The 12,468-nt window shown below is 41.4% G+C and overlaps 1 protein-coding gene across 3 annotated transcripts; it reads left to right on the plus strand.

The window, feature by feature from the left end:
- The first annotated feature begins 1,535 nt into the window (after positions 1-1,535).
- LOC121542739 (28S ribosomal protein S29, mitochondrial) lies at positions 1,536-9,245 on the plus strand. Of its 3 annotated transcripts, none has more exons than XM_041852254.2 (13): positions 1,536-1,702; positions 1,956-1,997; positions 3,167-3,286; positions 3,394-3,495; positions 3,571-3,679; positions 3,838-3,930; positions 4,046-4,176; positions 7,254-7,334; positions 7,962-8,135; positions 8,371-8,430; positions 8,528-8,617; positions 8,852-8,969; positions 9,061-9,245. In XM_041852254.2, the coding sequence occupies exons 2-13, from the start codon at positions 1,959-1,961 to the stop codon at positions 9,144-9,146; spliced, it is 1,203 nt and encodes a 400-aa protein (XP_041708188.1). In that variant the 5' UTR covers positions 1,536-1,702; positions 1,956-1,958; the 3' UTR covers positions 9,147-9,245. The 3 variants fall into 3 exon arrangements, with proteins under 3 accessions (XP_041708188.1, XP_041708186.1, XP_041708189.1); XM_041852255.1 differs by having other exon boundaries at positions 1,547-1,611; XM_041852252.2 differs by having other exon boundaries at positions 1,536-1,997.
- Positions 9,246-12,468: the final 3,223 nt, after the last annotated feature.

Below are 12,468 nucleotides of genomic sequence, written 5' to 3' on the forward strand. Positions count from 1 at the left end.
ATGATCACATACAAAGGCTATGTCTCTTTTTTTATTTGTTTATATACTTGGGAACAGTTTCCTAAATTATACTAAATTTTAGCTGAAATCTTTGTGAATTTAGTATTTTTTGACATAAACAATAAAATCTTTTTTTTTTTTTTTTACTAAAAACTTTTTTGGGGGGGTCAGTCCTGTTGCCGAGCCCTGCAGTAGTGCTATGTTTATTTTGTAACTATTTCTCATCCAGGGAAAGGGAATGTTAGGCTACATTGTTTCCTTCAGACTGATCAGATCGTGCACTGTGCTCGAGAACGGAGAACGCCCCCCGTGAGGCTGCGTCATTCTGTGCCAAAACATTGTTGACAGCTAGGCTTTCTATTCGATTGCATCGTTGCGAGCTTCACTCGTAATAAATGATGAGCACATAAGACAGAAATCTCTTAGCAAAAGCAACTTTCATGAGAAAATGTATTCAGAAGCTATATGTGCAGTTGTCCGAAATAATAAAAACACTCAACAGTTCAATGTGCATCTAAATTAGCAAAAAAGTAGCAAAAAACGTATGTTCACAAAATAGCCTAAATGATTTAGATATGCATAATGATATAAAAACAAAAAAAACTAACAAAATGGCGACGACATATAAGCTCCGAAACATCAAGCCTTGCTTTCTCTTGGCCCTTCTTTCCCAAGCAGTTACCTGTTTGCATATCTGAATTCGTTCCTTGCGCTACCCAGGCATGGTTGAAGTCAGGGCGGACTGAAGCCCATTCACAAAACCGGGGCTTCTGAGCGAAAAGCGCCCGTAGAAGAAGCACTGAGTTGAAGGCTTCAGAAGTCTCAAACAAGCTGAAAGCAACACACGCCACACTTTCAGAAGCTCCAAGAGGCGGGAGAGAAGGGTGATTGATGTGCGCTATGGGAGATCCAGTAGCCTGTAAGCCTACACAACCAAGGCCTACAGTTTTTTTTTGTTTTGTTTATAAATTATATTTCATTTGAAACATTATCACTATAGAGCATTATTTACATTTTAGTCATTTAGCAGACGCTCTGATCCAGAGCGACTTACAGTTAGTGAGTGCATACATTTTTTATATATATTTTTCATACTGGCCCCCCGTGGGAATCGAACCCCAACCCTGGCGTTGCAAACGCCATGCTCTATCAACTGAGCTATATCATTACTGTGGTTGAATGTCTAATATTAGGCCTGAGGCTATAATTATGTTTACAAACTAAAACACTATATTTTTTGGTTTCATTCGCGCATACTCCACACTGGAATTGATGGGACCATCTTGCATAGAATCATCCTGAGTGTTTATAACGTTTTTTTTCCACCTGTCATAACCATTGGAAACCTATAGGCCTAGGTCCTAGGTCCATTGACTTAAATCTATTTTAGGCCAACTATTCTCATCACCCACCATCCGGCTTTCCCACTGTTTTTTTTTATTTTATATATATAAATCAGACGGGTTCTAAATAAGACCACCTAGCGCTACAACAGCTGTGATTGACATCTGGATTTGCGCATGTTCGAGCTCCTCACGTCACATCCTTCGTCTACAAACCAAAATGGCGACGTCCACTGATTTAGCACCGTGACAGTTCGACCGAAATTGTGTAACTTCAGTGTTTTCAAAATAGACCGTCTATAACTACATGACCTTGCCTATTTGGATCTTAATTAGGAATTTAATGAATTAATTGCTTGGTAAATTGTTGTGCACCTACAGTTGTTGTAGTCTTGCTGCAGTGTACTGTAAGACGATGCATGTTACAGTATCATGCTAGCAGATAGCTAGCTAGCTAATGCAAGGTTAGCTAGCGATTGAGCTAAGATAGCTTGCTAGTCCTAATAAAATAAAATACATATTTTACAGTCAAGGTCGCCCCTGCAATAGTACAGATGGCACCAGTGTAGCTGTGTAAACTGACCTGGGTTTATGTACTTATTCATGTTCCAGAACATGGCCCTTCACAGACTATCCTTCAGATTACGACAAACGGTGAGTCCATGGTGCAAGATCCCATGACATTCATAGCATGAGGCTTGCACTAATACTATAGTCTCTTATACCTAATTGTTGTCATGTGCTAGCTCTCGACTCACATTTCCATTACACATAAGTCATTGGACGAAGGCGTCTTCTGTATGGGTGAGTTTAGTTAAGAGCCCCGACGCTCGGTCTGAACATTAACACGCATCGCTTGCGTTACAGTTTTGGAAACATACGGACCTTCCTTATCCTAAATAACAGCGAGAAACAATTTTCAAAAAACAAAATGTTAAATTGATACACAACTTTTATAGGGTTAGTGTTCCCACATTGCCATAATTCATATTACAGCGCGTGTTTACGGAAGACTGAGGGACCACCTGTGCTGCTATTTATTATGCCCCGAACACCTGTGTGTAATGGAAGAAGGCCGCCAGAAACGTGTTGTCACTGAAAAATACTGTTGGCTGCATCTGTGATAAAGCCGTTAAAACAATGTACAGCAGTGGAGGCTACTGAGGGGAGGACGGCTCATAATAATGGCTGTAAAGGAACTAATGGAATGGCATCAAACACATGAAACCCATGTTTGATGTGTTTGATACCATTCCGCTCCAGCCATTACCACAAGTCTGACCTCCCCAATTAAGGTGCCACCAACCTCCTGTGGTGTACAGTAGGTGTGTATTTTGCATTTGTGAAATTATTTTGATGTGATATGAATGTAAAGGGATTTATGACTCTAGAACCATATGGCAGTTGAGAATCGATTCGCGTTTACATGTAGTATTTGGCTGTTTTGGCTGCCAGAGCTAGTCTACCTCTGAAAATAACATATAAGGTCCTTGGACCTTAAGGAGTAACGGTAACGTTAGGCTCCTTAAGAGTACATCTTGGGCTAGTGCTAGCTATGCATATTTATTAACATTTAATATGCATTGTGATGTCAGTTTCCGTGGGATAATGCATTTTGAAAAGTCAGCCCTATACATATACAGTACACGTCTTTCTGGAGATGTTGTGCTGGTTGCTGGTACTAGTGAAAATGCATGTTGTGATTCACCACTGTAGTTCATTCTAACGGTCCTGTATTCTAGAAGTACACGTTTTGGACTATGATAGACGCTTAACACCTACACCTGCATCTTACTTGTGGAATGTGATGATGTCACGGACAGGTAGCGCAGGTGCGGCCGCTCCATGGCAGTGGGTGTGGCCAGCAGCAGGAGGCGGTTGCCATGGAGTCGGAGACGAGACAGGAGACATTCTCCATCTTCAGAACACAGGAGAACGACCCGGTAGGTGGAAGAAATCCATCAACTAATCAATCCCACTTTATTAGTATACTGTAGCATGTCGTAATAAGTCTGGAGAGTACTGATGTTTAATCTCCCTCTGTCCCCAGGCCTGTCATTTGGAGCAGCACCTAGGGCAGTACTACACTGTGCCCCCCTCCCACTTCCGCACTGTCTTTCCCCACGGCCTGCCTCCACGATACCAACAACAGGTATTGTGTGTCCGCGTCCGAGCATGTGTTAGGGTGTTACAGTATGACTGACTGACTGTCTGTACCCGTGTCCAGGTGAAGACGTTTAACGAGGGCTGTGTGATGGTGAGGCAGCCTGCTCTGGAGCTGATATCTCACCTGAAGAGAGCCGACTACAGCCAGCCCACCCTGCGCTACCTACTCTGTATCCTACCCTACCTAATACACCGGATCACACCTCAATGTACCTTTGTGCCTTTACACATTTAATATACACAGTCATCCCCGTACCGCTCTATGACCAGTGTTGTCTTCCTGTATTGTGTTGAACTGTGTTGGTGTTGACCTTGACTGGTTGTGTAGATGGGGTGAAGGGCAGTGGGAAGACCATGTCTCTCTGTCATACTGTCCACTACTGCTCCACACAGGGATGGCTAGTACTACACATTCCAGATGGTAGTAAACACACACACACACACACACACACACACACACACACACACACACACACACACACTACCCCAACACACAAAATAATGATTGTGATGATCCTCTCCTCTCTTCTCTATAGCCCACCTGTGGGTGAAGAACTGTAAGGAGCTGCTGCCCTCCTCCTACCACGCCTCCCGCTTCGACCAGCCAATCCAGGCGTCCAACTGGCTACGCAACTTCAGAACCACCAATGAACACTTCCTTTCCAAGGTAGCTCCTCCTCCTCAGATAAATAGTGGGCGCCAGGTACATGTTGCCTGTAGCAACAGATCTTGGATCAGCTTACCCTCCCCTAATCCTAACATTAGAAGTAAGATGCTGGCCCTAGACCAATCTGGGTCCAGATGGAGTCTGAATCGTGTAAACCTGCTGCACTTTCTTCTGTGTTGTGCTCGTCTCTCCCAGTGTCCCTAGGCAAAAGGTGTGTCAACCCAATTGTAAAGCAGTCTCTTAAAATTTGGAATCAGTTCCGCTTAGCCTTTGGCCTTCGAGGCTTTTCTCTATCAGGCCCAATCAATCAGAACATTTTATTTCCTCCATCTTTGAATGATGGGGCTTTTGACATCTGGCACTCACTAGGCCTCTCCTCACTAGCCCAATTATTCTTTGATGATACATTTGCCTCTTTTGCTCAGCTACAGGAAAGGTTCAACCTCCCCCAATCCCACTTTTTCCGCTATCTCCAGACTAGGAACTTTGTCAGAGCTAACACACCTGAATTTCCCCATAGGCCTGTGAATACAGCTATAGAGAGCATCCTGGAGCTGAACAAGCTTCCTAGGGGCGCAATTTCAGATGTATATGCAATCATTCATGACTTACAGAACCCTTCTTTGGTGCCTTTAAAAACTCGATGGGAAAAGGATTTGGGGGAGGAACTTGGGGAAGACACCTGGGAATCTGTGCTGCGCAGGGTGCATTCGTCCTCTTTTAGCACTAGACACAGCCTCATTCAATTCAAGGTGGTTCACCGTATCCACTGGTCTGGGGCCAGACTTGGAAGAATATTCTCTGATTTTGATCCTACCTGTGTCAGATGTAAAATTGAACCGGCCACACTGTTGCATATGTTCTGGGGCTGTCATAAACTGTCAGGTTTCTGGGAATTAATATTTAAATGTTTCTCTGATATATATAACACTGTTATAGATCCCTCTCCCCTTACAGCCCTTTTTGGAGTACTGCCCATAAGCACCCCCCTGTCAAGAATCCAGTCGGACACTGTTGCTTATACAACTCTTTTAGCTAGACGGCTAATACTACAGAACTGGAAGATGGCAGCTCCCCCATCTTATAAATATTGGGTGAGAGATGTGTTGTGCTCTCTGAAATTAGAAAAAATTAAATTCAATTCACGTGGGAACCCCAAACTGTTTAATGAGGCTTGGGCTCCATTCCGGTCTTACTTTAAACAGTCCATCCTCTGATGGCATTCCTATTAAAACCAAAATAAGTCTGTATTTGACCCCCTGTGACTTAGGGGTTGGATGAGCATTTCTCTGTGTTTTTTTCTGGGGTGGGGGGGGGGGGGCATTAAGGTTGATGTGCTTATTGATTGTGACCTGCGGATGCCTTGTTCATCTCGCCCGGGCAGAGACTAAGGTGTGAGCTTGTTTTTCCCAGTTATTTTTATTTTTTAATTCTGTTCACGCCTACATAAAATTATCAATATTCATTTTTTATTTTAAAGCATTGTAAACTTTTTATTTTTGGTCCAGTGGATGATTGGTCTGTGGCCTTGACTGTCTGTGAGTGGTTGCATTTCTCCACCCCATCCCTTAACTGTTTACAGGAACAATGGTGAGGTGTTTGCTCTGTCCCTATTCTATAGATTGCCCTTTAACCTTTTGTAGCCTTCTGCCTGGTGTGTTTAACTTGTCTAAAGTATGGTATCTTTAAAGTTTTTTTTTTTATATATGTATTATTTGTATTTTTTTCTAGTTGAGTATATTATTTATATTGCTTTGTCTTGTCTGTGTGTGTGTAAAACTTAATAAACAGAGTTCTCAACAAGAAGTAAGATGCTGCTAAAAAAAAATGACAAAAAATGACAAAGATGCAGTGCCTTCAGAAAGTATTCATACCCCTATACTTTTTCCACATTTTGTTGTTACAAAGTGGGATTAAAACTGATTTAATTGACATTTTTTGTCAACGATCTACAGAAGTTGTCAGTGGAAGAAAAAGTATGTTTTTTTAATTCATGGAAAATAAAACTGTAATATCTTGATTAGATAAGTATTCAACCCCCTGAGTCAATACATGTTAGAATGACCTTTGGCAGCAATTACAGCTGTGAGTCTTTCTGGGTAAGTCTCAGAGCTTTGCACACCTGGATTGTACAATACTTGCCCATTATTCTTTAAATGTGTCAAGCTCTGTCAAGTTGGTTGTTGATCATTGCTAGACAGCCATTTTCAAGTCTTGCCATAGATATTCAAGCTGATTTTAAGTCAACACTGTAATTAGGCCACTCAGGAACATTCAATGTCTGTAACTAGGCCACTCAGGAACATTCAATGTCATCTTGGTAAGCAACTCCAGTGTATATTTGGCCTTGTGTTTGTCTCCCAGTGTCTGTTGGAAAGCAGACTGAACCAGGTTTTCCTCTAGGATTTTGCCTGTGCTTAGCTCTATTCTGTTTCTTTTTATCCTAAAAAACTCCCTGGGCCTTGCCGATGACAAGCATTCCCATAACATGATGCAGCCACCACCATTTTTAAAATATGAAGAGTGATGTGTTGGATTTGCCCCAAACATAACACTTTGTATTCAGGACAAAACTACATTTCATGCCACATTTTTTTCAGTGTTTCTTTAGTGCCATATTTTAAACAGGATGTATGTTTTGGAATATTTTTCACTGCTTACTTAGGGACCTTACTGATAATTGTATGTGTGGGGTACAGAGATGGGGTAGTCATTTAAAAATCATGTTAAACACTATTATTGCACACAGTTGTTAAGAATATTTTTACTCCTGAACTTATTTAGGCTTGCCATAACAAATGGTTTGAATACTTATTGACTCAAGACATTTCATATAAACATTTCTAATTACATTTAAAAAAAAAACATAATTCCACTTTGAAAAAAAATAAAGGGGGGGGGGGTATTGTGTGTAGATCAGTGACACAAAATCTCTATTGAATCCATTTTAAATTCAGGCTGTAACACAACAATGTGGAAAAAGTCAAGTGGTGTGAATACTTTCTGAAGGCACTGTATGTAAGTAAGCTTGAGGCATGCTGTATTTGTGACTGTGTCTCCCCTTGTTGTTGATTTAGATCAAGTTGAGGCAGCGGTATGTGTGGACTAAGAGAGAGAGCACTGAGGAGGGACGGCCACTAGGGGAGCTGGTGGACATGGTGAGTCCAGTGTCAACCTGCCCTGTATTAAGGCGTCAGCATGCTTCAGTTCGGCCGAACTCGGCTAGGCGAACCGAACGAATGTGCTCGCATAATCCCTTAAGGCCTTCACTTGAAAAATGAGAAAAAAGCATCAATAGTGCTGTTTGTCCATTTTGAGACGCCGTAGTCAGAATTAATCTAAAATAACTCAGTCATTAATTTTGGCGTTTTTGCCAAGGAGATCTTAGTCTAACTAAGATGTTTGGTGCAGTATTTCTCAATTAAAAAATGTGCATGAAAACGAGGAATCTCTTGTTGAATGACAACAAAGACTTTATTGAAGAATCCCTACTGTTGACCAATCACTGACGAATGGGCATAGACTTCGGCTACTGACTTCGGCTTGCCTCAAGAAAAAATTTACTTGTGCCCGAACAGCCCCCACCAAAAAACCTTACAGAAGTCCAAAATGAACAAAAATGTTGTCATAATATATGCACAAACACTTCCGAATTGTTTCGGCTGGGAATCATGCGGACGCCTTGCGTCTGGGCTCCAGTCCTGCAACATAATTGGTTCAGTGCACTTCTCTTTTAAGAATCTCATACCACGTATCATTGTTAAACCATGTTTTTTTCACCCCAGGGAGTGTCTCGTGTGAAGAGCAGCAGTGATGTGGTGGGGGCGGTGCTAAAGGAGCTGAGGCTTCAGGCTGGGGGGACAGAGGGGGCTGAGGAGGGCTTCAGGCTGGCTGTGGCTGTTGATGGAGTCAACGGTCTCTGGGGAAGGACCACACTCAAGAAGGAGGACAAGAGCCCAGTACTTATACACACCTATACATTCATTCACCTCACTGTGGTTCTATAACATTTTTTTGATTTCTATTGCTTCCATTGTCATGTCTTTGTAATTTCTGTATAAAGATTGCGTACCTGACGGACCTGTCTCTTTCTCTCCTCTCCATTTCATCCTCTCTTCTTGTAACTTTTCCCTTCTCTCTACTTTTTCTATGTGTCTCTCTCTCTCTCTCTCTCTCTCTCTCTCTCTCTCTCAGGTGGCTCCAGAGGAGTTGACATTGGTTCATAACTTGAGGAAGATGATCAACAATGACTGGGTCAGAACTGCATGGAGTTATCCTCTTTGTCTAATAGACATTAGAAAATTAAATCTGATTTACACCACCACCCCTATATATGTCTCTCTCTCCTCAGTTTGGAGGGGCGGTCATCGCCACTCTGTCTCAGACAGGGTCTCTCTACGCTCCAAGCTCTGCCTACCTGCCCCAGGAGCTGCTGGGAGAGGTCAGGGGTCATGATTACATCCCGATTTTAATGTTGTATGTCCAGTCCAAAAACAACCTCCAGCCCTGGGTGTCTATTGATCTGGGCTAAGGGAAGGGACTGATCTAGATGTTTTGGAAAATACTCTTCTGACGTGTTTACATACATCATGTTTCATGTTATTGTATGACCAGTCAAATAGAAACATAAGTTCACCTATAAACACTTCTATCCTCTTCTGTGTTCCCCATACAGGAGGGCTTTGACAGCATGGACCCGTTTGTCCCAGTACCAGTCTCCAACTACAGTGAGAAGGAGTTTGAGAGCTGTTACCTCTACTACCTGGACCGCCACTGGCTACAACACCCACATAGTAAGAGCTATTCACTTTCACCCCTGGCACAGTTTGTGTTGGTTTAGATTGACATTTTGAACTGAGCTCCGTCTCTCTCTCTCTCTCTCAGGTCAGACAGAGGAAGGGAAGAAAGAACTGATCTTCCTCAGCAACAGAAACCCTTCTGTATTGGAGAGACTGTGTGCCTTCCTGTAACATCACACATGGGCCCACATCCTCCCACTCACACACACCCATAATCATGGACAAGTCATAGAGATGGATAGAGGACTCATCTTTATCTGTGCCGTTATAGCATCTGTGACAGCATGGGCAGCGCCATTGAGGCTACAACCCATAGGAATCCCCACCCAGTTGACTACTTTAAAATGGCAGAAGCATGGTTGAAGCCCTCAATGGTGCTGCCCGTGCTAAAACGCTTTTTTGCCATTAGCGGCCTCTATCATTCTCTATGGGACAAACACCAATACAGACTCACGCATAACTGCAACGTTATAATCCATGTATATGTGTGTATCCCTCCATAAATTATTCTGTTGTGATGCATGATAGTGTATGTCTCTTTCATAATAAAAATGTACATGAAAAACAGTCAGATCTCATGTTCTCTTTTATGTGAGTCAAAGCTATAATCTCCATGATGAAAAGTTAGTGATGTTTGTCTTTTGAACACAGAGAATCCGCAGTCACAATGCACAGAATTACAACACAAACCACTACTTTAAAAGTAAATGTCTTCTTTATTTGAGCAAATCAAAGGCCAAGAGAGGCTTTTGAATGCAGATTTTAGTGGTAGACATAGACAGGTATTGCGATGCGAAGGTGTTACTCTCCCTCATTACCAGTGTCATCACGAGAGCACCAGACCACATTTCCGGGAATGTAAAGCACCAGGGCGCCTTCGTCAGTGAAGGTGAGGTGACCGCTTTGTGCATTGTTGGGGTGGCATGTGGGATGGCGTAGATCAAGGTTTCCCAAATTCAGTCCTGGGGCCCCCCTGGGTGAACCGAGTTTTGGAAACCCTGGCGTAGATGACCAGATTGCCATCCTGTTGGAGGATGACCTCCTGAGCATCTGTGTTCAGAGATTCCCAGAGAACCCGATCCCAACCGTAGAGCACAAAGTTGCCATCGGTCTGCAAATAGAAAATTAATTAGCGTAAAAGGATGCCTCTGTTCTGTAGTGCTGTGTGCATTCCCTTGATCCGCTGTCTGTGTCCACTTTAAATTATTACTTTATTGTTTTATTAAAAGGGATATCATAATTAGAGGGCAATAACAAGTTAGTGTGATAACATTTCCCCCCCCAAAAAATGTTAATATTAGCATTGTGTACACCAAAACCAACTGGTGTCCGTCAGCAAAATATACAGTGCCTATAGAAAGTCTACACCTCCTTGAACTTTATTCAGATTTTGCTGCCTTAAAATTTAATCCAAAAAGGGATTACATTAGATTTTTTCTTACAGTTCTACACAACCTAATCCACATTTTAAAAGTGAAAGAAAGTTAGAATGTTTTGCTAAATCAATTAAATATCATAATTGGATAGGTCTCAACCCCCCTCAGGGTAATACTTTGTGTAAGCACCCTTGGCAGCCATTACAGCTGTGAATAATTTTCATTAAGATCCTACCAACTCTTACATACATCGATTTTGTCAAAATTGCTCAGTAAATTTGGTTGGGGATTATTGATGGGAAGCTAAATATAAACCTTGTCACCTCTTGGCAAGCCATTCTGGTGTGTCTTTGGCAATAAAATGTGTACAATTGACTAGCTGAAAAATAAAACTCTATCCCAGGGTCAGGTTTTCAGAAGACTAACTTTTTACCTGGGCTTTGCTCCTTTCATATTTATTTTGATCCTGACAAACTCCCCAATCCCTGCCGATGACAAGCATACCCATAACATGATGCTGCCACCACAATACTTGAAAATAGAGAGGGTTTCACTCTGTTGTGTTGTATTGGATTTGAACCAACCCTGTAGTTTATAATTTAGGCCAAAAAAAGTATTTTATTTGCCATGCTGTATTGCAGTATTACTTAACAGCCTTTTAACACAGGCTTTCTTTTCACTTTGTCACATAGGCCAGTAATATGTAGTGAATGCAACGTTGTTGATCCCTTTGTATTTTCAAGTATTGTGGTGGCAGCATCATGTTATGGGTATGCTCGTCATCAGCAGGGACTGGGGAGTTTGTTAGGATCAAAAGAAATAGGAAAGGAGAAAAACCCAGGTAAAAAGTTAGAGGAAAACCCACCTCAGTCTTTTATTTTTCTGCAGTGTTCCTGAGTGGTCAAGTCTCAGTCCTGACTTAAATCTGCTTAAAAGGTCAGAAACAAGGTTTACATATCGCTGTCCATCAATGATCCACACCAAATTTAATGAGTCTGAGCAATTTTGACAGAAACAATGGATATATTTTGCTAAGAGTTGTGTGAAGTTGGTAGAATCTTATTGAAAATGATTCACAGCTGTAATGGCTGCCAAAGATGCTTCCACCAAGTATTAACTCAGGGGGGTGTAAGACCTATCAAATTATGATATTTCATTTAGTTTTTTCTTAAATCTGATTTTTTCAAATAACTTTCTTTTACTTTGAAAATGTAGGTTGTGCAGATCTGTAGGGAAAATAATCTAATTTAATCCCTTTTTCGATTTAATTTTAAGCCTGCAAAATGTGAAAACAGTTCAAGGGGGTGTAGACTTTCTATAGGCATTGTACTTTCAAAATAAGTTGCAGACCAAATATCTAAGGTTTATAGAAGTGAAAATTAGGTGTTTCACTAACTATATTGAACCTGAATGATAGCTTTGTATTTTCCATTGTTGGAGAGGAGAAAGTCCCCTTTCAGCAGAATCCTGTCTGTGCTGTGTAGTTAAAACTCAGCATTTTAAAGAGAGGATTGTATAGTTTATTTGCTGCAGCGTATGATGGCAAAGTCTGTCTAGATAGTAAACACCCACACAAACATGGATGAAGAAAACACATTTAGAGACAAAAAAAGGAAAAGGAGAGAAAGAAAATGTACGTAAACTAGCCCCTTTTATAATGAGAATGGATCATCTACAAAACCTGCCAACTTTCAATTTTTACATGAATAAATTTAGTTCAAATGAGGTTAACCTCTTAAGGATCGTACCCTTTTTCCCCCAATTTTCGCCTAAAATGACCCAAATCTAACTGCCTGTAGCTCAGGACCTGAAGCAAGGATATGCATATTCTTGATACCATTTGAAAGGAAACACTTTGAAGTTAGTGGAAATGTGAAATTAATGTAGGAGAATCTGGTAAAAGATAATACAAACAAAAAAACATGTGTTTTCTATGTATTTTTTGTTCCATCTTTGAAATGCAAGAGAAAGGCCACAATATAATATAGCAGTTTAGGCACAGATGACAAGCAGTTGGCATACCAAGAGGTGATGTAGCCAGACAAGATGCTCTCAATGGTGCAGCTGTATAACATTTTGAGGATCTGAGGGCCCATGCTGAATCTTTTCAGCCTCCT

The sequence above is a fragment of the Coregonus clupeaformis genome, unplaced genomic scaffold, assembly GCF_020615455.1.
Source record: "Coregonus clupeaformis isolate EN_2021a unplaced genomic scaffold, ASM2061545v1 scaf0776, whole genome shotgun sequence".
NCBI classification, from domain to species: Eukaryota; Metazoa; Chordata; class Actinopteri; order Salmoniformes; family Salmonidae; genus Coregonus; species Coregonus clupeaformis.

Coding starts and splice junctions, on each gene's coding strand:
- LOC121542739 (XM_041852252.2), top strand. CDS start 1,935: ATGTACTTATTCATGTTCCAGAACATGGCCCTTCACAGACTATCCTTC. Junction 8,618..8,851: donor CCCAGGAGCTGCTGGGAGAG/GTCAGGGGTCAT, acceptor TTCCCCATACAG/GAGGGCTTTGACAGCATGGA. Junction 8,970..9,060: donor CTGGCTACAACACCCACATA/GTAAGAGCTATT, acceptor TCTCTCTCTCAG/GTCAGACAGAGGAAGGGAAG.